We start from the raw sequence: 24592 nt of genomic DNA, 5'->3' as shown, positions 1-24592 counted from the left end.
TATCAAAAGGGCATAGGCTACAGCCATTCAAAGGCTAACTCTACCCTTCTGCCTATAACATTGATGTCTGAGCACAGCAAACCTTTCAGCTATTTTTCTTGTTCCATATTGAAAGGAAAGTGTTAATGCATCAATTGTTTTACTCAGTCTTGCTTATCTCTGGGGATTCTTGGAGCCACGGCAGTGACACTTGTTCAAGTCCTGAGAACTAAGCTCCTGGAATGTTCACATAGTCACTGGTTAATGGTGTTATTGTGTATGCCTGGGGCAGTGTGATAGGATGTACCAGGCTGTCAACATTGTTTAATATAAACACAAAAATTTATGATGTATATTTGGTATCTGGTTTGGAGTCTGAATCATGGCTAGTCATGTAGCTATGTGATCAGTATCATTTAACAACTTTTGACCTCTGATGGCCTTCCCTCAGTGGAGACATTTTGTTTTTCTCTTTAGGTCTACAGCGGGAGAGAAAAATGTGTCCTTATGACCCTCTCAGAAGTAGGACCTAGGAAGCATGCACCTGATATTTCTAGTCTTTGTCTACATATAACTTTTTATTCCTATCCTGCACTATATGCTTTGCTATAAGAAATCTTAAGCTATATATGTAACTTTATGTTGAATCGTGCAAATCACTAAACTAATGGGTGGCTGCGGGACCCCCCTTTTTGTGTGGGACCCTTTGAACATCTCTTTTCACTCCAAGATCCAAAAAAAATTAATATGTCTTACAAGAGACCTAAATAGCATTTGGGTGAAGAAAAAGTGTTAAATTCTAAATAAGCCAGTTTGTATAATACTAGGCAAACTATTTGGATAATAACACCTGTAAGTCTTAGTGAATTGGATTTTGATTACCTTGAGATATAAAATAATATCATGAATACAATAAATTTACTTACTTGGTTCAGGGAGGGACTGGATTGTTGTTTTTTTTTTTAATTTTTTTATTGGAGTTCAATTTGCCAACATATAGCATAACACCCAGTGCTCATCCCGTCAAGTGCCCCCCTCAGTGCCCGTCACCCAGTCACCCCAACCCCTGCCCACCTCCCCCTTCCACCACCCCTTGTTCATTTCCCAGAGTTAGGTGTCTCTCATGTTGTCTCCCTCTCTGATATTTCCCACTCATTTTCTCTCCTTTCCCCTTTATTCCCTTTCACTATTTTTTATATTCCCCAAATGAATGAGACCATATAATGTTTGTCCTTCTCCGATGGACTTACTTCACTCAGCATAATGCCCTCCAGTTCCATCCACGTTGAAGCAAATGGTGGATATTTGTTGTTTCTAATGGCTGAGGAATATTCCATTGTATATACAGACCACATCTTCTGTATCCATTCATCTGTCGATGGACATCGTGGCTTCTTCCACAGTTTGCCTATGGTGGACACTGCTACTATAAACATTGGGGTGCAGGTGTCCTGCCATTTCCCTGCATCTGTATCTTTGGGGTAAATCCCCAACAGTGCAATTACTGGGTCATAGGGTAGCTCTATTTTTACCTCTTTGAGGAACCTCCACCCAGTTTTCCAGAGTGGCTGCACCAGGTCACATTCCCACCAACAGTGCAAGAGGGTTCCCCTTTCTCCACATCCTCTCCAACATCTGTTGTTTCCTGTCTTGTTAATTTTCCCCATTCTCACTGGTGTGAGGTGGTATCTCATTGTGGCTTTGATTGGTATTTCCCTGAGGGCAAGTGATGCGGAGCATTTTCTCATGTGCTTGTTGGCTATGTCTATGTCTTCTTTGGTGAAATTTCTGTTCATGTCTTTTTCCCAATTCATGATTGGATTCTTTGATTCTTTGCTGTTGAGTTTAAGAAGTTCTTTATAGATCTTGGATACTAGCCCTTTATCTGATAGGTCATTTGCAAATATCTTCTCCCATTCTGTAGGTTGTCTTTCAGTTATATTGACTGTTTCTTTTGGTGTGCAGAAGCTTTTTTATCTTGATTAAGTCCCAATAGTTCATTTTGCTTTTGTTTCCCTTGCCTTCATAGATGTATCTTGCAAGAAGTTGCTGTAGCCAAGTTCAAAAAGGGTGTTGCCTGTGTTCTCCTCTAGGATTTTGATGGATTCTTGACTCACATTTAGATCTTTCATCCATTTTGAGTTTATCTTTGTGTATGGTGTAAGAGAATGGTCTAGTTTCATTCTTCTACACGTGGCTGTCCAATTTTCCTAGCACCATTTATTGAAGAGACTGTCCTTTTTCCAGTGGATAGTCTTTCCTGCTTTGTCGAATATTAGTTGACCATAGAGTTGAGGGCCCATTTCTGGGTTCTCTGTTCTGTTCCATTGATCTATGTGTCTGTTTTTGTGCCAGTGCCACACTGTCTTGATGATCAGAGCTTTGAAGTACAACTTGAAATCTGGCATTGTGATGCCCCCGGCTCTGGTTTTCTTTTTTAATATTCCTCTGGCTATTCGGAGTCTCTTCTGATTCCACACAAATCTTAAGATGATTTGTTCCAACTCTCTGAAGAAAGTCCATGGTATTTTGATAGGGATTGCATTAAACGTGTAAATTGCCCTGGGTAGCATTGACATTTTCACAATATGAATTCTTCCAATCCAGGAGCATGGAATATTTTTCTGTCTCTTTGTGTCTTCCTCAATTTCTTTCAGAAGTGTGCTGTAGTTTTTATGGTATAAATCCTTTACCTGTTTGGTTAGGTTTATTCCTAGGTATCTTATGCTTTTGGGTGCAACTGTAAATGGGATGGACTCCTAATTTCTCTTTCTTCAGTCTCATTGTTAGTGTATAGAAATGCCACTGACTTCTGGGCATTGATTTTGTATCCTGCCACACTGCCAAATTGCTTTATGAGTTCTAGCAATCTTGGGATGCAGTCTTTTGGGTTTTCTAGGTAAGTATCATGTCATCTGCAAAGAGGGAGTTTGACTTCTTCTTTGCCAATTTGAATGCCTTTTATTTCTTTTTGTTGCCTGATTGCCGAGGCTAGGACTTCTAGTACTATGTTGAATAGCAGTGGTGGGAGCGGACAGCCTTGTCGTGTTCCTGATCTTAGGGAAAGGCTCCCAGTGTTTCCCCATTGAGAATGATATTTGCTGTGGGCTTTTTAGATGGCTTTTAAGATGCTGAGGAATGTTCCCTCTATCCCTACACTCTGAAGAGTTTTGATCAGGAATGGATGCTGTATTTTGTCAAATGCTTTCTCTGCATCTAATGAGAGGATCATATGGTTCTTGTTTTTTCTCTTGTTGATGTGATATATCATGTTGGTTGCTTTACGAGTGTTGGACCAGCCTTGCATCTGGGGATAAATCCCATTTAGTCATGATGAATAATCTTCTTAATGTACTGTTGGATCCTAATGGCTAGTATCTTGTTGAGAATTTTTGCATCTGTGTTCACCAGGGATATTGGTCTATAATTCTCCTTTTGGTGGGGTCTTTGGTTTTGGAATTAAGGTGATACTGGCTTCATAAGATGAGTTTGGAAGTATTCTGTCCCTTTCTATTGTCCAAAACAGCTTTAGTAGAATAGGTATTGTTTCTTCTTTAAACGTTTGATAGAATTCCCCTGGGAAGCCATCTGGCCCTGAACTTTCGTGTCTTGGGAGGTTTTTGATGACAACTTCAATTTCCTCCCTGGTTATTGGCCTGTTCAGATTTCCTATTTCTTCCTCTTCCAGTTTTGGTAGTTTGTGGTTTTCCAGAAATGTGTCCATTTCTTCTAGATTGCCTAATTTATTGGCGTATAGCTGTTCATAATATGTTTTTAAAATCGTTTGTATTTTCTTGATATTGGTTGTGATCTCTCCTTTTTCATTTGTAATTTTATTAATTTGAGTCTTTTCTCTTTTGTTTTTAATAAGGCTTGCTAATGGTTTATCTATCTTATTAATTCTTTCAAAGAACCAACTCCTGGTTTTGTTAATCTGTTCCACAGTTCTTCTGGTCTCAATTTCATTGAGTTCTGCTCAAATCTTTATTAACTCTCTTCTTCTCCTGGGTGTAGGTTTTATTTGCTGTTCTTTCTCCAGTTCCTTTAGGTGCAAGGTTAGCTTGTGTATTTGAGTTTTTTCCAATTTTTTGAGGGATGCTTGTATTGCGATGTATTTCCCTCTTAGAACTGCTTTTGCTGTATCCCAAGTATTTTGAACGGTTGTATCTTCATTCTCATTAGTTTCCATGAATCTTTTTAATTCTTCTCTAATATTCTGATTGACCTTTTCATCTTTTAGCAGGATTATCTTTAACCTACACGTGTTTGAATTTCTTCCAAATTTCTTCTTGTGATTGAGTTCAAGTTTCAAAGCATTATAGTCTGAAAATAAGTAGGGGACAATCCCAATCTTTTGGTATCAGTTGAGACCTGATTTGTGACCCCAGTCTATTCTGGAGAAAGTTCCATGTGCAGTTGAGAAGAATGTGTATTCAGCTGTGTTTGGATGTAAAGTTCTGTGAATACCTGTAAAATCCAACTGGTCCAGTGTATCATTTAAAGCTCTCGTTTCTTTGGAGATGTTGTGCTTAGAAGATCTGTCATTTGTAAAAGCACTGTGTTAAAGTAGAAGATCTGTCATTTGTAAAAGCGCTGTGTTAAAGTCTCAGGACTGGGTTATTTGTATTCACTAAATATTCTTGTTAGCCATGTTTTCTAAAGATTAGAATACATTGAAATTAACTCAGGATTAAACAATGTTGATTATAGTTTATGTTATATGATGGCTGAGACAATGTTTACTTTGTTCTAGCACCGAGCATAGGACTTATGATATAGGCACTCATTTATGAATGAGGGAAATATAGCTTAACCATTTTCTGGGAAGTTTTGAAGTCCTTTAATACAAAGGGTTGTTCTCCTCCCCACCCCCCTTTTTAAGATTTATTTATGTAGCTTTCTTCTTAACCATTATCTTGTTGATTCTCTGTTCTAATGTTTTCTTTTGATGAACTGGGGTTAGGAGATCTGAATTCCTGTGCCAGACATCTTACAGTAATGTGCCCAGATTTAGCCTCATAACCTTAATTAGATGTGGAATGCTGAGAATGCTCTGTTTTTTTTTTAAACTTTTATAACAAGCCAGTGAACTTCTGATCACTTCATTAAAAGTTATAAAACACTCCTTGTGTCTTTAACATTTAGTTCCCCATCTTAGTTTCTTCATAGAAAATTAACGTAAAACTTAAGGTATCTTTAGATTCTCCTGAACAATCTGTTAGAGCCTAAGTTACCTTTTGTGTCAGTATGTACATAATATTCCAACTCACAACCCTTAATTCCTCTCCCCCCCCCTTTTTTTTAGAAAAAAAGAAAAGAAAAAAAAAGTGAGGGGAGGGGCACAAGTGAGGGGAGGGGCAGAGGGAGAGAATCTCAAGGAGACGCCCTGATGAGTGCAGAGCCCCACAAAGGTCAGATATTCAACTGATTGAGCCACTCAAGCACCCTGGTTGTGTTCCTTTCCTGAACAATAATTCTTGTCATATTATAATTGTTAGGTTAAATTCCAGACTCTACCTCTTAGTTAATATCTGTGACATTGAATTTCTCATTTTATCTTCCCATTACTTTTATGAGGAGGGTAAGGGAAGACTATTATTTCCATTTTATAGTAAGAAAAATAAAGGCACAGGTGAGGCCAGTTGACTAGCCAAAGCTCTATGACAATAATTAGAAGCAAAAGGAAGCCTAGAATATGCGTCTCCTAACTGCAATGCAAGAAGTATTTTTAAATTTTGCATTGTGCAGAATATTAAGCATGTATTTATTAATAAAGATAGATCAAAGTAGAAATTCCAAGACAGATGGATCTTATTATAGTTATTTCCATAATATCAATGTTAATAACAACACCTTACATTTGCATAGTATTTTAAAAAATCATAAGAATATCTGATATTTACATTGTTTCTTATTTCAGTACCTGCATTTGCTCTATCAGAACATGCTACTTTATAACTGCAAAGCATCTTCATGGACCTTAACTCATTTAATTCTTGCAAAAATCCCAGTGAGGTCAAAGATATTTAAAAATTGGTAGCAGAGTCTTGAAAAGTTAAGTGTCTTGAGCAAATTTATAAGGTTGACAGATGATAGCATTAGAACTAGCAGCACCTATGTCATCTGACTTTAGAATATATATATAGATAGATCATATCTAATGATAAATCCAGTATCAATGCCAGTCTCTTAAAAACCAATAAAATAGCTATGAATTATTTAAAAAAAGTGTCTGAATATTAGTTTTCCAAGAGATACTCCAGGAAGAAATGATTATGAGAGGGTCATATTCCTTATTCTTTTCATGAAGTATTCTAAGGAACTGGAATGATTTTTCAAAGGCAGTTATTACAATTGGCTGGAAGTAGAAGTACATAATGGGTATTTAAATATAGTTCAGCACTTTTAATTATTTTTTAATGATCATTTCAATAATTTTCCAAGGAGGTCTGGCATAATCAACGAACCAAAACTTCCACGATTTCTTGCATATTTCTAGGCTAATTTAAGCCTTTCCTGCAAGTTTAATTAGCATTCAAATGAGGTAGACATTCCTCAGAGAACAAGGTCTGACAGCATGTGCAAAATAAGATCAAACCAAGCTTTTGTGGTTGGTTTATGTACTAATTTGGAGAAAGTGTAGAAATGCAAGAGCTTCATGTAGAGTGAGGTAACCAGTGAGAGTACTTCAAATTTTCAGGGTTCCTGTGTAGAAGGAATATATTCAAGGCTAGCAGAGGCATTCTGACACTCAGATTAATTCTTACAGTTAATTCTAGGAAAATTCCCAAATACTCTTTCAAATAGCTCAAACTACCCATTCAGTATGTTTAGGACTCATCTTGAAGAATAGGCAGGTCAGCAAACTTAGTCCCTTAGTCCTAATTGATATTTCTTCAATTATTAAGGCAACTGCCAATAGAATGAGTTTTTTCCTTCCTGTTTCCTACAGTGATTTGTGGAAATGATAAGCAAAAACAAAACTGAATTTAACAACTTTTCATCTCTGTCAATATCTAATGAATTAAATCCTCTTCTTTTAAAAACAAAAGAAATGTGGTAGGTAGTCTCATGTCTTCTCATTTCTGCTATTCCTCTACTTACTCCTTTTCTTCCCGCATTTGTGTTCACTGATCTGTTTTTATTATTGAGTCTGGATTTATGTGAGGAAGAAATTAGAAATGAGAAGGCTGTATCCTACTCTGTATATCACACTTTGTTAAGCAAATTTGCACTGCTTAGGGGCATGGGTGCTAAAGTTTCTATGAGTTATCTCAATTTCCAGTCCCTGCTGTTATTGGAACAAATTGAAAGGCTATTTTTGGTGCATTAAGGCCATGTCATTCCAAATGTACCACTGCCCCAAAGGGTTCCTTAATCTGAGCTGTGGTTTGTATTTCTCATTTCAATGAAAATGATTTCATATCACCCTACCTGCATACTTTTAACTTGGACTAATTTGTATGGGATTGCATATTCTTAGTTTCTGTTATATCACAATCTCTCCTCCATTTTTCCTCATTTACCTCTGATAGCTCCTTCTCTGATTCTTCTTTGACCTCCTCCATAAAGAGTGGTATTTTCCAAAGTTATAGGTCTTGGCTCTCTTCTTTTACCTTTCTTGAGCTTCTAATGAAGTTGGTTTCCAAATGTCAGTTCCCAAGATTTACCTCTAGTTCTATCCTCTCTCACAGACTAGACTGATTTCTACCTGTGCCTACCCAGATGCCTTCAAGTACCTTATACTCTTGACTTTTTTTACACCATCATCCCGGTTGATCACTTGCTTCCGTTCTGTGAATATGCCAACCTCTGTCCTGCCTCAAGGCTCTAAGTCTTCATGTAAGATGTTGTCCTCTCCACTTTATTACTAAAGAAATATTTCTCTATATATTTTATAAAGGTCATGGCTGACAGCCCGACAACCTCCCCGTTTCTCAACCCCCAAGTCTAAATAAGTGCTGTTGTCACCACGTACTTCTAGCAAATTCTATTTTTCCTTTATAGAAGTCAGCACATTTTGGAGTTATGCATTTATTTAATTTCATTTGTTTATTGTTTGTATCTTCCATCAGGCCAGCGATTCTCAACTTTCGCTGCATTTTTAGAATCATCTGGGAGCTTTCAAAAAATATTGATATGTGAGCTCCACCCAACCCACTGAATTGCTGGGGATAGAGACCAGACTTCTAATTTCAGGTGATTCTGATGTATACTGTGATTTAAATACCCTTGCACTAGACTGTAAGCTTTTGGAGGACATGAACCATACCCAGTACTCTGCACAGTGCTTGGCCGTAGTACTCAAAAATATTTATTGAGTTTTTTGAATAAATGATACTAAAGTGTTCTAACTTTTGACTTATTGTAGTTTCTATACTTCCTCTGCAGAGAGTTTCTCTTTCTGCCTTAGCTCATGCTAATTCTTTCCTCTATCTGGAAAGCCTATTTCTTCTTCTTTCTCTTGGTTCATGTAAATTCATTTATTTCATTTTTTTTCTTAAGTAGCCTCCTTGTCCAGCCCAATACAGGGCTTGAACCCACAAATCTGAGATTAAGACCTGACTGAGCTGAGATCAAGAGTTGGATGCTTATATGACTAAGCTGCCCAGGCACTACCATGTAAACTCATTTTTTAAGACAAAGTTTAAATAGCATCAGTGTCCCTACTCTGTGTCCCGTAACAGTTTGTGCTTATGTCTACCATAGCACTTAACACATTATTTTGGAATGATATAAGTGATTCTTACCCTTACTTGCTTGTGAACTCCCCAGAGTTTTGGGTTATTTCTCATTTCTTTAAATTGTTCATCTTTCTCTACTTTTTATTTTGATTATTGATTTCACTACTGATTTAGACTCTCAAGGTATAAAACCCAAGGTTGGCATTCCTTCTCTCCTCCTTTAAGTTAGAAATCAGGGATGTGCAAAAATGTTCATTGTAGAGTTATTTATAATAGCAAACATTTGAAAATTGATTGTAATATATTCTATAGACTGTAATATTATGCAGCTTTAAAAAATAAGTTTAGATTACTGAATAGTAAATAAAATGTTCACATTATATATAGTTATATGACAAAATATAATATAGTATGATGTCAATTTTATAAAATAAGCTTTATCCATCAATCAGTATAAAAAGATAGACTGGAGTGTATGAATAGTGGTTATTTCTGGGTGGTGGAATTTCTTTCTGTATGCTTTTATGTGTTTTCCATTAAGAAAATAATGATAATGTATCACTTTTGTAATCATAAACATCGCATTAAAATTGGAAAGAATGTGGCATTAATTATCCACTAATTGGGAGAGCTAAGTGGAGGTAACCGATAGCTTGCTGAAGACATAAAAAGGGCAGAACCACCTTTCACTTCTCTTTTTTCTCCACTTTAAATATTTGGCATTAATGGTGTGTAATGATTGATGATTTACATTTATACAGTACAACTTTTCAGACTACCCACACTTATATCCTACAAGTAATGAAATCCATATTGTCTTGTTCCATTTTGAACTTTGAGAATACATTATTCTTTTATAAAACTGTATAATTATTTCTATATTATGGAATTCATCCCGGAAATTCTGTTTAAATATGCTCTTGACCTATGTCTGAACTCCTTAAATGTACTTATTTACTGGTTGTGCATTCGAAAGATAGCATGCACTCACCTTTTTGCAGACAAAGTCACCAGGCAAATAAACAGTGGATTTCAATCTTAGCAGCATGTCATAAATCATCTGTGTATCACAACCCTAAAGAAAAAAATAACAAAGAGAAAAATAGTTCTTACAGATACAGCTACAAAGACAACATTCCAAACAATTTTAAAATGACATGAAAATAGAGAGTAGTAAAAATTGTCTGTATTAAAACTAAAATATTAATTGCCAATGGATATGGACTTGTTTTGACCCAAAATTTGGAAAAAAAATACCTACAGTGTGAATGCAAGACTCTGGATCCTGGTCAAACAGATTTGGGTTTTAATCTTGTTTCTACTGCCAATTACTATGGAATCTTTTCTAGTCTGTTAAATGGGAGTAAAAAGGGTGTATTTCAGAACAGTAAAATTTTACTTATGTAAAACTTAACATAATGCTTAATGATAGCTCTTAATGATTATGGTAATATCATAGTGATAATAAATTGATTATTAGTATTAAGACTGACCTACATCAAAATAAAAATCTGAATATTTTTTTATAACTTCTTTCATACTATTGTTAAATATTATTTAACTTTCTAAGCTTGTATGTTTTTCTTCACCAACTTATTTATTATCTTCTTTTTTTTCTAAAGATTTTGTTTATTTATTCATGAGAGACAGAGAGAGAGAGAGGCAGAGACACAGGCAAAGGGAGAAGCAGGCTCCATGCAAGGAGCCCGATGTAGGATTCGATCCCAGGAATCCAGGATCACACCCTGAGCCAAAGGCAGGCGCTCAACCACTAAGCCACTCAGGCGTCCCTATTTATTATCTTCTTAAAGGCAGTGTAACTGTACATAATAGATACAAAAGCAACATCTGTTGAGTGAATGATGTTCATATCTACTTTAATAGTGTAAGAGATACATCTGATTTATTAGAATATATGCATATATTTGTGTTATGCCTAAAGAATTATAATTTATCTAAAAAAAGAATTATAATTTGTCTATATGAAAGGCTAAAGAAAAATTGATAGATGCTTCAAAAATATCACTTTACATAGTGGTTTTGCATATTTTGCTTTCACCAAGTATTTTTACTTTTCTCTCAGAGCTGTTCACATGTAGCTGCTTTCCTTTTGTGGTTGGTCCTGCTTACCCCTTAGGGGAATTATTATTTTGTGGAAAACTAATCATGGTCAGTAGCAGAGGAAGGAGGAGGAGATGCAAAGGGCGTGCTCCCAATTTGTGGATTGGATAATCATTCTTTCAGCCATCACCAGTTTTTCAAAATGATTTCAGTTAACAAACACTTGACCTAGATCCATCTGAAATTCAGACTTCAGGGTTGCTTGACTGATAAGGAAAGTTAATAATTTATGATTGAAGTATCTTCACATAGCCATTGGTGAGGAGCATTCAAATGAAATTGAAGTTAGGATTTAAAAAATTTATGTGAGAAAGTACAGCTTTTGGTTATCCAGGATAGAAAAAAAAGGCCAAGGCTGACAGAAATACCTTCTTAATACAGCCCAACAAATATTGATGAAAAGCTGCTGTGAGCAAGCCTTTGTACATGGCCTTGGAGCTATGAAAGATGAAAGAGAGTAAGCTAGTTGGGATGATGTTTTAAGTAAACAGGCTGTAATTGATGGTAGAAGTGAATCATGTCATAAGACATTCCAGGTAAACATCCATAATACTTTTGAGAGGAGGGGTAGTTAATACTTCCTCAGAGTGGGGACAGGAGAGAGGGGAGGCATCAAGAAATTGCTCATGTGGATAACACAATTTGAGTCAGTTGAAGATGAGAATGATTTGTATTTGCAGAAACATAGAAAGATCCTTTTAGGTATAGGGAGATTTACCTTTTCTTTCCTTGTTATGTATTTGTTCTGTGCAAGGCATGTGAATTTTATTTATATTTGTTTCATTTTTACCATGTGTCATAGGTTTCCATATTTACTAAAGCAAATGATAAACATTAATTTCTTTCTAAAAATTGTGGTTATTTTTAGTAAAAATTCTCTAAATATATGGCTCATGTGTTTGATTTCTTTCTTTTTTAGATTTTATTTGAGAGAGAGAGAGAGAGAGAATGAGGGTAGGTGTGAGCAAGCAGACTCCCATGCTGAGATTGAAGCAGGGCTCCATCTTATGACCCTGAGATCATGACTCTAGCTGAACTCAAAAGTGGGGTGTTTAATTGACTGAGCCACCCAGGCACTCCATCATGTGCCTGATTTCTGTTAAAGCTGTCATTAGTTCAGAGTAACTTCAGTGTGGAAACTGGTATTCTGATCACTCAGAACTCTTAGAAAAAACACAAATAAACTTTGTGTTCATCTTAGAATCTTCCCCACTAAAGAAAGTTCATGTTCTTGATGTTTTAGAGAAAACGTACTAGAAATATACTTGGAAGTTCTTAAGCATAAACATGTTTGGAATATCATTATAATAAAGCTAGCTCTCAATCATTCATAACCATGGAGAAGAATAACACTTTAAATGATCAGAAACAGAAGATCTTTTTAAAAATTATTTATTTATTTATTCATGAGAGACACACAGAGAGAGAGGCAGAGACATAGGCTGAGGGAGAAGCAGGCTCCATGCAGGGAGCCCGATGTGGGACTCGATCCTGGGAGTCTAGGATCATGCCCTGGGCCGAAGGCAGATGCTATAACCGCTGAGCCACCCAGGCATCCCAGAAACAGAAGATCTAAAAAAAAAAAAAACCCCACTTTTCTTGTGCATTTTGATTTTTTTTTGGCATTAATTTTTACAAACCTAATTATAATTTGTAGGCCTAAATAAAGTTTTCATTTCTTGAACAATTCCTATTGGAATGAACTTTGATGAAAATTCCCAGTTGTATTAAATTGTATTCATAGGAGTTATTAATGATTTTAAATGTTTTCCTGTGACCATAATTCTTGTTCTATAAATGCACAGAGATGTGTGTGGCAGTATTGTTTTCAGTACTGAAAAAATCGGAAACAACATAATGTCAATCTGTGGACAGATAAAAATATTGAAGATTTGCAGGCTGGAATACCATAGAGTGGTTAAAGTAAGTAAATCAGATCTTTCTCTGTATGCCTGAACTTGACAAAAAATTGGGTTGCACACAAAGCAAGCTGTAGAATATATTCAATATGACTCTAGCTATGAAAACACTACACAAAATAGTCATTGATGTTTGCATAGGTATAAAGTAAAATAAAAATGAGGACTGGAAGGATACTCTTGAAATCATCTTAGTGGCCACCTCTGCAGAGGGTGGGAGAATGGAACTGGGGAGAAGAACTGATGAGATGTCAGCTTGACTTTTATTAATTTTAATCAAAATAAAGTAAAACACACATCCCAAGATCATTTGTAGGAAAAGAATGCCCTTTGAGGAGGAACACATTTCATCTTTTCTCTTCTATCCTTCAGGTTAGTTCACTGGCAGAAAGCACTAATAAAAGAAACTCAATCCATGAAAGTGCTAGACCAAGCTAGGAGATGAGCTCTAAAATAGATAAGCAAACAATTATTGCTTTCCTCAGTAGAAATGTGCAAGTGCTTACATGAATAACTTTTAGCTTATAGCTTGGATTTCTGCAGAGAAAAACATCTGAACTGTTATAAATATGAATTTTTATTAACATATTTGCATAAAATATGTATCAATTTATGTAAATGGAACATAGCAGCTGTATGTAATGAAAATTTAGTTTAAATTTTATCAATTAAGTGATTCTGTCCCCTAACTACTTTATGGACAGGTGCCATTGGCCTTGGGGCAGCTCTGATAAAGAACTATGTCTTTCTCATCGTTACTTAGGCTTAGTAAATAAAGTTTGCATTTTGCAGTTGTTATTATAGTTTATGTATCTGACAACAATTATTTCTGCCCCATCCCTGAAAATTATTAATTTTTTGAGATACACTTTGCTCCATTATTGTGTGATTAAAAAGAATTACAAACCAGGGCTAGTGTTTTTTCTTTGTAATGCAGCTCCATCTCTTTTATAGAGGCCATTTGGAAATTTTCTGATTTACAGAAAGTCAGAGCATAGTCATTATTTCATAAATGTCTTTAATATAAAGTGAGAGTGCAGAAGTATCAACATTAACATTATATTAATAACATTTGTATTAAATTTTATTATTTTCTTATCTTTACCTGTTTTATTATTTCAACCTTCCTGTGATGCTTGGCACTGATTAATATGTTATCACTCCTGGCTTTTAGATGAGGTATGGAAGCTCAGAAGGTCTACTGACTACTTCCCTAAGGTCACACATGCAATAGATGCCAGGGAAAGGGAATCACCAGTGTGTGTGTGTGTTGTCTTTTAAATCTACATTCTGAACAACTGAGCACAAGATCTGTGTATTACTCACTTCTGTACTTTCAATGTCTCACCACTGTTTGGGGCATGCTAGGCACTAAATAAATATGTGCTGATGAAGTTGTTAGAGATTATTCCATTTTCAATGATGGGAAATTTAGTGCTATGTAAATGTGTATTACATACTTGAATAAAGATTTTGGAGATTTGAATGGAGTCAGGAAAAATTCTATTTTTATGTATCTATTTTATTATTATTATTTTCAGAGATTTATTTATTTGGGAGAGAGAGAGAGAGAGAGCACGTACCCTGACAAGGTGTGGAGGTGGGATGGGGGTGGAGTGGCAGGTTCCATCTTACAACCCATGAGATCATGATCTGAGCTGAAGTAAAGAGTTGGTTGCTCAACTGACAGAGACACCCAGGGGCCCCTCTATTTTTTTTATTTTATTCAAAACATAGCATATAGATTAGATGGTAATTCCTGTACTCAGAAAGTTCTTTCTAAAACGCCAGGCTCTGAGAGCACTTGAGTGGCTCAGTAAAGCATCTGCCTTTGGCTTGGGTTATGATCCTGGAGTCCTGGGGTAAAGCCCCAAGTCAGTCTCCCTGCTCAGCAAGAAGTCTGGCTCTCCCTCTGCCCCCTGTCCCCCCGTTGTGTTTTCTCTTGCTTGCTCTGCTCTCTCAAATAAATAAATAAATAAATAAATAAATAAATAAATAAATCTTTAAAAAAATGCCAAGCTCCGAACACAAATCAAAAACTGGTACAATTTATTTTTGGACCTACTCAGTCCTATAGGATTTCTCCATTTCTAGGCTTATTCCTGCTTAAGTTCTTTGAAATAGAACTTAAGATATTATCAGTAACATAACTCACCGTGACTTTAAGTTTCTCTTAAGTCTAAACAATAAGTCTTCATGGTTTTTCCCAATTCAGCCTTATTTATTTTTTTAATTTATTTTAAAAGGAAACACTTTATCTCATCTTAAACTCCATTTCTATTAATCAAGTGATGGGTGATATGTGTAAAGCAGGGAATTCTGAATCCAGTTGCCCATGCTATTGACTATGCCAGTCATGTTACTTAGTAGCTGTTGGGAGTGGCAAAGTCATATGTGATAAATGATTTGCAAGTTACTATGTCATTTCTTATTGAGTTCCAAGCGACGTCAGACCCAACCCTATGTTCAATATTTGCAAACATTAGTAAAAGTCATCTCCATCAAGCTTTCCTAGAGAACTGACAATAATTCTATTTTCTAGGAGCTTCAATATCACATAGTTAAAGGAGGGAAGTCACAAGTTAAATGACACCCTGTGGATTAATCTAATCCTCATCTTGAAAGTGAGTTCAAGCAGGGCCACCTGAAGAACCTGATTTTACCAGTGTAGAAACTCCTGTGTGATTGAATCAGTTTTATTTTTCAGTTAGTAATATGGTAATAATAACAACAGAATTTACTATGTGGCAGGTATTGATATAAACACTTTATATGTTTTGAGTCACATAATCACCACACAATCAAGGATACTATAATTTAGAATTTCCTTGCCTTAATGGGAGGCATTGGAGAGCAGGGACCACATGGGTGCCATATCTGGAGTGCCCAATTAGTACTTTAGACAGAGATACTGTGCAGAGCGTGTAGTTGAATGGAGTTCATCTGGGTCATAAACTCATGGTTCAAAATACTTTAAAAAGTCTAGCAACAATACCTTATTACTTATAACACCAGGGTAAAAATAAAGTTAATAAAAATGAAATGTAGTTAGTCTTACTATAACACTGATTTGAAACTTTTCAGAGAAAATATGTGATGGCATATCTGATTAGGGTGTTACTGCTGGGGGATCCATGTGTGATTGGTAGAAATAATTGTGTCATTTCCATTCCATTCCTGACTCGATCTGTCGCTCACATAATCTGTCAACCCCACCCTGCATCTTCCTACCACTGAAGTCAAACAAAGCCTTCCCAGGCTTCACTTGCCACATAATCACAATGAGTCATGAGTCCCAGTGAGTTGTCCTATTCAGGATCTGTTCTGAATTTTTACTAGAACAGCAAATAGTGAGAAACACTGTGCTTGACAGATTAGTGGTGCCTACAATCTCATTTTGGCATCTCTGGATCCCTGATTTTCTATCCTTAAGCTCTTTTTCAATTTCTAAGGGATGAGATTTAAATTCTGACCACTAGGTGGCACAATAAAACTTTTATTACATTCTCTCCTATTTTTGGTAATTTAGTGGTAGAAGCAAAATGTGATTTCCCTAGCATTTGATTTGATAAAAGATATTTAAAAATTGAAATAAAAATAATAAAACATCAGAAAGTAGAAAAAAGTGCCCAATATTATAGAAATGAATTGTTCCTTATTAGCTTAATACTTGAGCTTGGGCTGTAACAATATGCAATCTGCAAGGAAGAGAGCCATTTTTTTGTGGAAAAAAATGTAAAATATTATAATATGACTATTCATCTCTAAGCTCTTTAGAAGCTCTGATAACCCCATGTAGAAGCAGCAAATCTTACTAATTAATCACAATTGATAGGAACAAAACTTTAGTTAAATCCCATGACTCTAATTCTACTTGCTTTGACTGAGAGAGAAAAGAACCATCAGATTCTTTTTCTTAGTAGGAGAGTAGCAAAGCCTGTGTGAATTTAGGTTTTTGGGTGTGAAACTGATGTGCTAATACTATTTGTGTGAAAATTGATAAAGAATGGCCTTGAGCTACCATTGTTTTGTGACCCTAGAAAACTTCTCTGGTTCCTCAGCATCTTATCATTTATCCATATAGGGTTGGTGGGGAATTGAAATATAGCATCATAGAGTGGTTAAATTCATAGACTGTGGAGTAAGAAAAACCTGTGCTCAAACTCTGTCCCATTGCTTGGAGATCTATGGCCTCAGTCAAGTAAGTAGTTTGCACTTTCTGTGAAATGAGGATACTAATAAAACTTCTGTTAGAGGTTTTCTGTGAGAATTAATTGAGAGAAGGTATTGAAGTGGATAAAACAGTGTAATACATATTAAGAATAATAATAAATAGCAGCTATTATTATTTTTGAGGAGACACATGTATCGATTTTCCAATTTGGCATTAGCAATAGCTTGGTTTCACCTTTGACTTAATTATATTTCAGTCAGCTCTGACAGTACTTGGGGGCTGTGATGGTTAATTTTGTGTCAACTTTGCTAGGTATTATTTAGTCTTCTTATTTAGTCAAACATAAGTCTAAATGTTACTGTGAGGGTATTTTTAGATGATGTTAATATTTAAATTATTAGACCTTGAGTAAAGCACGGAAACATTCCATTATGTGGGTGGGCTTTATCCAATCAGCCGAAAGCCTTAAGACAAAAAACCCTGAAGTCCTCTGAGGAAGAGAGAATTATGTTTCCAGACTGCCTTTGGACTTAAGCTGCAACATGAACTCTTCTCAGAGTCTCCAGGCCTACTGGTTTGCCCTGTAGGTTTTGAACTTGCTAGCCCCAATGATTACATCAGCCAATTTCTTAAAACAAATCTCTCTATGTGCATATCTTATTATTTCTATTTCTTTGGCGTCTCCTGACTAATGTAGAGGCCAGGTAGGAATTAGGTATAACAAAGTTTATGGTGACAGTGTTAGGATTAAAGGATTAAGGACAGTAGGACATTGTTCATATTACAATTTATGATACTCCAGCATTATATTACTTTTGCTAAAGCATTACAACAGTCACTGTTCCACTAATATATAAGCAAATTTCACAAGACTAAAAGGAAAGGAATAAAGCACATTGTGTTTTTAATGTTTTTATTTATTTTTATTTTTAAATTAAAAAAAATTTATTGATTTATTTGAGAGAGAAAGTGAGCAAGAGTGGGGGGAGCAGGGGGAAGGGTAGACAGAAAGGGAGAACCAGACTTCCCCACTGAGTAGGGACCCCAATGCGGGGCTTGAGTCCATGACTCCAGGGTCTTGACCTGAGCCGAAGGCAGATGCTTAACCAACTGAGCCACCCAGGAACCCTTAAATTTTTTTTTTTTTTAAGATGTCTTCATTATTTATTTATTTTTTTTTAGAGAAGGAGTGCACACATGAGTGGGGGGAGGGACAGAAGGAGAGGGAGAGAGAATCTCAAGCTTACTCCCTACTGAGCACAGGGCCCAATGTGGGGCTTGATCTCATGACCGATGAGATCATGACCTTAGCTGAAACTAAGAGTTGGCCACTCAACTGACTGAGCCACACAGGCATCCCCCACAACATTTTTTTTTTTTTAAGACTTATTTGTTTTTACTGATAGGGAACAGTTGCAGTTTTTTAAAAATCTGAATATAATACAAAATTATAGCAACAGATATATGCCTTTTGTAAAAACTGAAGCAAGGTTATTTAGCATAGAATTATTCTCGGGTCCTGCATTGCAAACTAACTTTACTATATCTGTATCCATTCTTAAATTTACAAAATAGAGAAAAGTCTTTGTGAAATTTTTGCCTGAAGACCTAGGAGACAAACCTAAAATCCTCTTTAGGGCATCTTAAAAATAAATCTTTGTAAGTTAAATGATTTTTTAAGTACTTTCTATTTCTCCTAATCCTGAAGATTAGGAAGACACAAATATGCCTACCAGCCTCCAATCTTGGTGCCAGATCTCTCTATTTTTTTTCTGTTTCTTTCTCTCTCTCATCCTGTCAGACTGCCTTTTAAAGATATGGAAGATTCATTTTCAGGAAGAATTCAAGATATGGAGGTTTTTGACACTTGACTCATCCTTCTTTGTTACCATTGGATATTCTGGTCTATTCAGTGTAGCTCCATTTCTTGTCTTTGCAAAACTGAAATGTACACTTCGAGTTTTCTCCTTTCCAGCTTCCTTTGCCTATAGAATTGGGCCCACACTACATAGCCTGGCTTCAACTGACCTTTCTAGATTTATCTTTGGTTATCACCCCATGCTCTGGTCATAAAAAATTTCTCATTCTGTGAACAGGTTATAATTTCCCACATGAAGCCTCCACCTTCTCACCCTGTAGATTCCTAAGCATCCTTTGGGCATACATGCTTCAGATGTTCCCTCCATTGTGCCTGAGTGCACAGGTGACACTCTGTGAATGTATGTAACTGGTTCAGAAGCAACACAAAAGTTAATTGTGTATAATTTATGAGGTAAGGGTGTAGTATCACTATTTGGCCTATTTTCTCCTTAAGAAAAATAATAAATATGTATAAACTACTAACACTACCTTCACAAAAATAAATTTAGAAAGGTTCCATACCTACTTATTTTCTACTTCATTTACCTTTAGAAAAAAATAACTTTTTAATGTAATGGGAAATGGGTTCTTTCTGGAAGAAAATGTATTTTTAATGGACATGCCAGAAGAGAATGAATCTAAGTTTATAAACAACATTAGCAAGATGTGAAGATTTTTAACCTTTTTCCTCAATCAGATGTTGGTGATTTTATGGTTTTAAAAAATATATGTAAACACAAAGGAAAAAACTGAGGCTCAAAACTGATAACTTCCCAAATTAGAGATAATCCCATAAAATCATTGGTATATAATTTAAAGCTTTTTTTTTTTTTAAGAGAACCAATTGTTGTTCTTTATTTTCAATTAAGCTGTCATTAAGGTACAGAGAGTTTTATAACATTTAAAAAATACTGTGAAAATAATTTAGATTTGTGGTTTTCATACTTTTTTTGACCATGCCCTGTAGTAACACAGGTATTTACAGAGCTCAGTACACACATAAATATGTATATGTGCATTTAAAAATAAATAATAGAAACAAACTTTTCATAATATGATACCTACCCTTGTAAGTGTGAGGTACTCTGATATTTTCTCTTCTATTTTATGTGCTGGTTGTGACCTACTTAATTGAACTCATGACCCCCTCTAATGGATTACAATGTGCAGTTTGAACACCATTTATCTGGGGCGTCTGGGTGGCTAAGTGGTTGGGCATCTGCCTTTGGCTCACGTCATGATTCCCAGGTTCCTGGGGTCGGTCCAGCATCAGGCTCCCTGTGGGGAACCTGCTTCTCCCTCTCTGACTATGTCTCTGCCTCTCTTTCATGAATAAATAAATAAAAATCTTAAAAAAAAAAAAGAAAACCGTTTATCTAGTTGAACCTGCTAAATAATGGTGGGATTACTCTCCCAGTCCCCCTGATAGATCAGAAAACTCTGTACACTATTCCATTATGCTTCTACTTCACCGAAGCTTCTAGTGGGACTCCCACTAGAAATTAGGAATTACTTTCCAATTAGAAGACTACTTTCATATAATCTCTAGGAGTTGACCCAGTGTATCTTCCCCTCTCTACTTTCCTCTCCCCTTCATTCCTCTTCCCTATGCTCCCCTCCCTCCCTTCTTTCCTAAGCAGCTATCCTATGTCTAAAAGTGTGCTGTGTCTAGTGAGTATCAAGACTGTTAGAACCAAACCTTGTTCTCTAGGAGGTTTTACTTGTGTAGAGAGTCTCCAGGTCACAAATGGGGTTTATAGTTGAATGTTATTTTGCTGGACAATACAGAGTAAGTCTCATTCCTTCCCCATATAACCAACTTTAATTTATGAACTTCTGCTCCTCTTGAATTTTTTTCCCATAACCAAATATCCTTAACATCTACACGTTTTCTTTTGATGCCATTCTTTTCTAAGTGGAAGAATAATTTATATGAAGTAAAAAATATATATTTTAAGAGAAGTTGTATCAATTTTGACAAATGCATACACTGTAATTTCCTTAGCAAGACCAAAAAAAAAAACAAAAAACATGTGATATGTTAATCCAGATGTATTTGAAATAACCAAGAAAACCAAATTATGTTAAAATTTAGGGCATTATAATACATAACTGTTTATTCATATAGAGCTTGAAGTCATCAAAAACATTCAGGTATTAAAAAAAACTGTGACTCTTTGTATTTGCAATATTTCAATTTTAGACCTAAGTTTAGAAATTTGCTTTTATGCTGTTGAAATTAATCTTGACTTTACTTATTGTTTATTCAGTTATTTTTAAGTTTTGTAATCTAACACATTTAAAAACTGTTCCTTTTTACTTTGTTTGCCATCTGCCAATTTGAAAATCATATGGTTTATGTCTTCATCAAAATCTGGTTGGAAATCTATAACAGGATATATCAAGAAAGAGTCCTAGGTTACTGACCTAACACTAGTATCAGATGGAACCAGGGGTGAATCTAATACTGGGAATGATTGCGCCTAACCATTTTCTCAAATAGCTTCTGCTTTTTCATCTTGTCCTCAATGGTGTTGATTATGTATTTTCAAGGTGTATCTTTCTGTCTGGATGACATTTCTTTTCTGTCTACATTTCCATCCTAGGGGATCCAGTCCCAGGGCTTAAAATACATCAGTCTGTTAATATACCTAAATTTATTTCTCCAGCTTGGACATCTCCCCTGAATTCAGATTTATTCATCAAACTGCTTACATGACATTTAATCTGGAGGTCTCTCACCTCAAACGAACATATCCAAAAACAGAGTCTGTTTTTACCCCTCTCACCCTACACTTAATCTAAAACTTCTTATTTTGCAAATGTTATCTTTGTTCTTCCTGTTCCTCAGGCTTAAATCCAGGGAGTCAGCTTTGATTCCTTTCTCTCTGTCTCTCTCTCTCTGTCTCTCTCTCTCTGTCTCTCTCTCTCTCTCTTCCTTCACACAATCAACAACAAAAACTTTAGCCTCTTCCTTTAAATATATCCAATATTTGGCCACTTCTTAACAACTTTGCTCCTATTACTCTGAGTCTGGTCATGATCATCTCTTCTATGGATGGTTGCAGTAACCACTATTTGGTCTCCCTGCTGTTCACATTTGCTTCCACGGTCCATTCTCCATACTATTGGAGGTATGATCCCTTCAAACTGATCTTTTTTTTTTTAATTTTTAAAAAAATTATTTATTTATGACAGTTACAGAGAGAGAAAGAGAGAGAGGCAGAGACACAGGCAGAGGGAGAAGCAGGCTCCATGCACCGGGAGCCCGATGTGGGATTCGATCCCAGGTCTCCAGGATCGCACCCCGGGCCAAAGGCAGGCGCCAAACCGCTGCACCACTCAGGGATCCCCCTTCAAACTGATCTTAAACAGGCCAACTTCTGCTCAAGATCTTCACTGGTGTTTTGCATCTGACAGTGCAATCCAGGATCTGTCCTACAGCTTCCAAGATCCTCCATTAGTTTGCCCCCTGCCTAGCTTCTTTCTTTCTTTCTCTTTTTTCCTTCCTTCCTTTCCTCTTTCTTTTTTTTTCTTTTTTTTCTTCCCTTCATAGGCTCCATGCTCAGCCTTGAACTCACAACCTTGAGATTGACATATGAGCTGATATCAAGAGTCTGACACTTACCCAACTGAGCCACCCAGGTGTCCCAGTCTCCCTTTCTTTCTTTCTTTCTTTCTTTCTTTCTTTCTTTCTTTCTTTCTTTCTTTCTTTCTTTCTTTCTCTTTCTTTCTTTCTTTCTTTCTTTCTTTCTTTCTTTCTTTCTTTTTCTCTTTCTTCTTTTTTAAAATTTATTTTAGAGAGAGAGGGACAGAGTATGGGAGTGAGTATTTGTGAGCAAGAGTAGGGACAGAAGGGGAGGGAAAGGGACAAGATAACTCTTGCTGAGCACCGAGCCTGATGCAGGGCTTGGTCTCAAGACTTTGCAATCAGGATCTGAGCTGAAATCAAGAGTCAGAAGCTCAAATGACTGAGCCAGTCTGGTGCCCCAGCCTCCCTTTCTTTTACTGTCCTCTGACTATTCTTGCTTTCCATCACTCTACCTTTGCTTCAGCTATTCTACCCTCTTTAGAATATTCCTGGCTCAGTGCTTCATCTTGTCTATCCTACTGTAATATCGCCCTTTTGCCCAGCCCTCCCTTCCCTTCCCCAATATCTTCATGGCTCACTTCCTTGCATCTTACAGTCCTTTGCTTAAACACTCAGTTGCACTTCATTAGCGCAGCCTTTTTTGACCAGTACTATTCACATCCTCCTTAGCCTAATATTTAATTTTGTTCATAGCAGTATCACCTCCAAACATATATTTATTTTTTATCCCCCTCTTTTGTGATTTAAGCTCTGTGTGTGCAAGTATTTGTTTTTAATTGTTGTATCCCCAGTGGCTAAAATGATGCCTGAAACATAATAGGAACGTAATAAATATCTATTGAATGAATAGAATGAACAGATAATTAAATAGATGAATCAGTGAATGCTACACAAAATTAAATGTTAATGAAAAAACTTACATGCAGTATAATGCATTAAGAAGAGATGAAGGTGGTAAAAATAAAAATATTCAAAAAGTAAAAAATTTCTTTGTTATGCATTTTTTTCTAACAACAAAAAAAAAGCCTCTAAATTTGACTCTGGCCATCTAAAACTTCTAAATCCAAAACATTAGTAACAGAAGACATGCTTAGGCACAATTCTCTGATTGTCAGGCCAATCCAGAGCTAATTTGGGTTTGTCATGCATTGCCAAGGTACATTCACAAATGGGAAATGGCGTGCATAGTAGGAAAGACATAAAACTGTAGAGCGTAATTACATTTAAATTAATTCAAGAAGAGCCTGAAGAACTATTTTCTGACACCAATTAGAGAGAATGGCTTCTAAAGAATAAGTCATCTGCTGAAGAGAGACCCACAGTTTATTTGACTCTAACTCCACATAAATTCTATGTTGTTGATTTTGTTAAAACATAAGGCAATAAAAATAATAAATGCCATATACAGCAAGAGCTTAGGCTTTACAGAGAAACTGATATGGTGTTTTTCTTTTTATTGTAAAAACACTCACCTTGAACAACTCGACTTTGCTGATGATGCTGAGGTTCACATCCACAGTGAGGGCTAACTGCATGGTGACAGGCAGGGTGCAGAGCAGATCAGACTCATCTTTGCAAAGACAAACATGAACCCACAAGCAGAATAATTAACTTAAAAAATCACCAAAGTGTAAGAAAAATTTTAAAAATTAAGGAAACAAAATGCCAACTCTTTTTATAAATAGCTGCATCGAATTCTGTATTTTTATTAATTCTGTTGGACATACATATGTATCACAATCACACTATCACTCTTATGGAGAAAAGGATTTTAACTATTGATGAGATAGTAGTTCCGAATAGTTTCAGAACACTGTTTACTGACACTTCAGATCTAAAGTTTAGTAATCAACTGGACAATGGCTAGCGAATGACCTTGATGGAATAAGGATCTAATTTTTGTCTTTGGATTCTGTGGATTTTAGCCCTAACATCCTGGGGTTGACAAATTATAATGAGTACCATGCGGCATTTGAAAGCTTACCGAACTCTGTCACTATCTTATTTGACCCTCGTGAGAACACTAAGGGTAAGTGATCTCATTCCTTAATTTCAGAAAGAAGAAACAAAAAGAGAACTGAAGCTCAGAGAGGTTGTAAGTGACTTGTTCAATTGCACATAGTTGGTAGATGGCTTAGTTGGGAATGGAATCTAAAAAGAAAAGTGTGAGTAAATTCAAATTATTGCCATTCCTTACTTATTAACTCAATGAAGAATGTGAATACATTAAAGATTTTTCTGTATGTGAATTAAATGATGGGCC

General features: G+C 35.9%; 1 protein-coding gene across 1 annotated transcript in view; it reads right to left on the bottom strand.

Moving 5' to 3' along the window:
* The window catches only part of CNGB3 (cyclic nucleotide gated channel subunit beta 3), a 141248-nt gene that overhangs the window by 24310 nt on the left and 92346 nt on the right, over nt 1-24592 (bottom strand). Inside the window, exons 13-14 of the mRNA XM_041769633.1 lie at nt 23802-23899; nt 9655-9738 (exon numbers count right to left, since the gene is read on the bottom strand). Of these exons, the coding sequence (XP_041625567.1) occupies nt 9655-9738; nt 23802-23899 (182 nt within the window). The remainder of the gene's footprint in view (nt 1-9654; nt 9739-23801; nt 23900-24592) is intronic.

This window comes from Vulpes lagopus, chromosome 9 (genome assembly GCF_018345385.1).
Source record: "Vulpes lagopus strain Blue_001 chromosome 9, ASM1834538v1, whole genome shotgun sequence".
NCBI classification, from domain to species: domain Eukaryota; kingdom Metazoa; phylum Chordata; class Mammalia; order Carnivora; family Canidae; genus Vulpes; species Vulpes lagopus.
The sequence above is the reverse complement of the archived record's forward strand: the minus strand, read 5'-3'. Positions and strand labels throughout refer to the sequence as shown.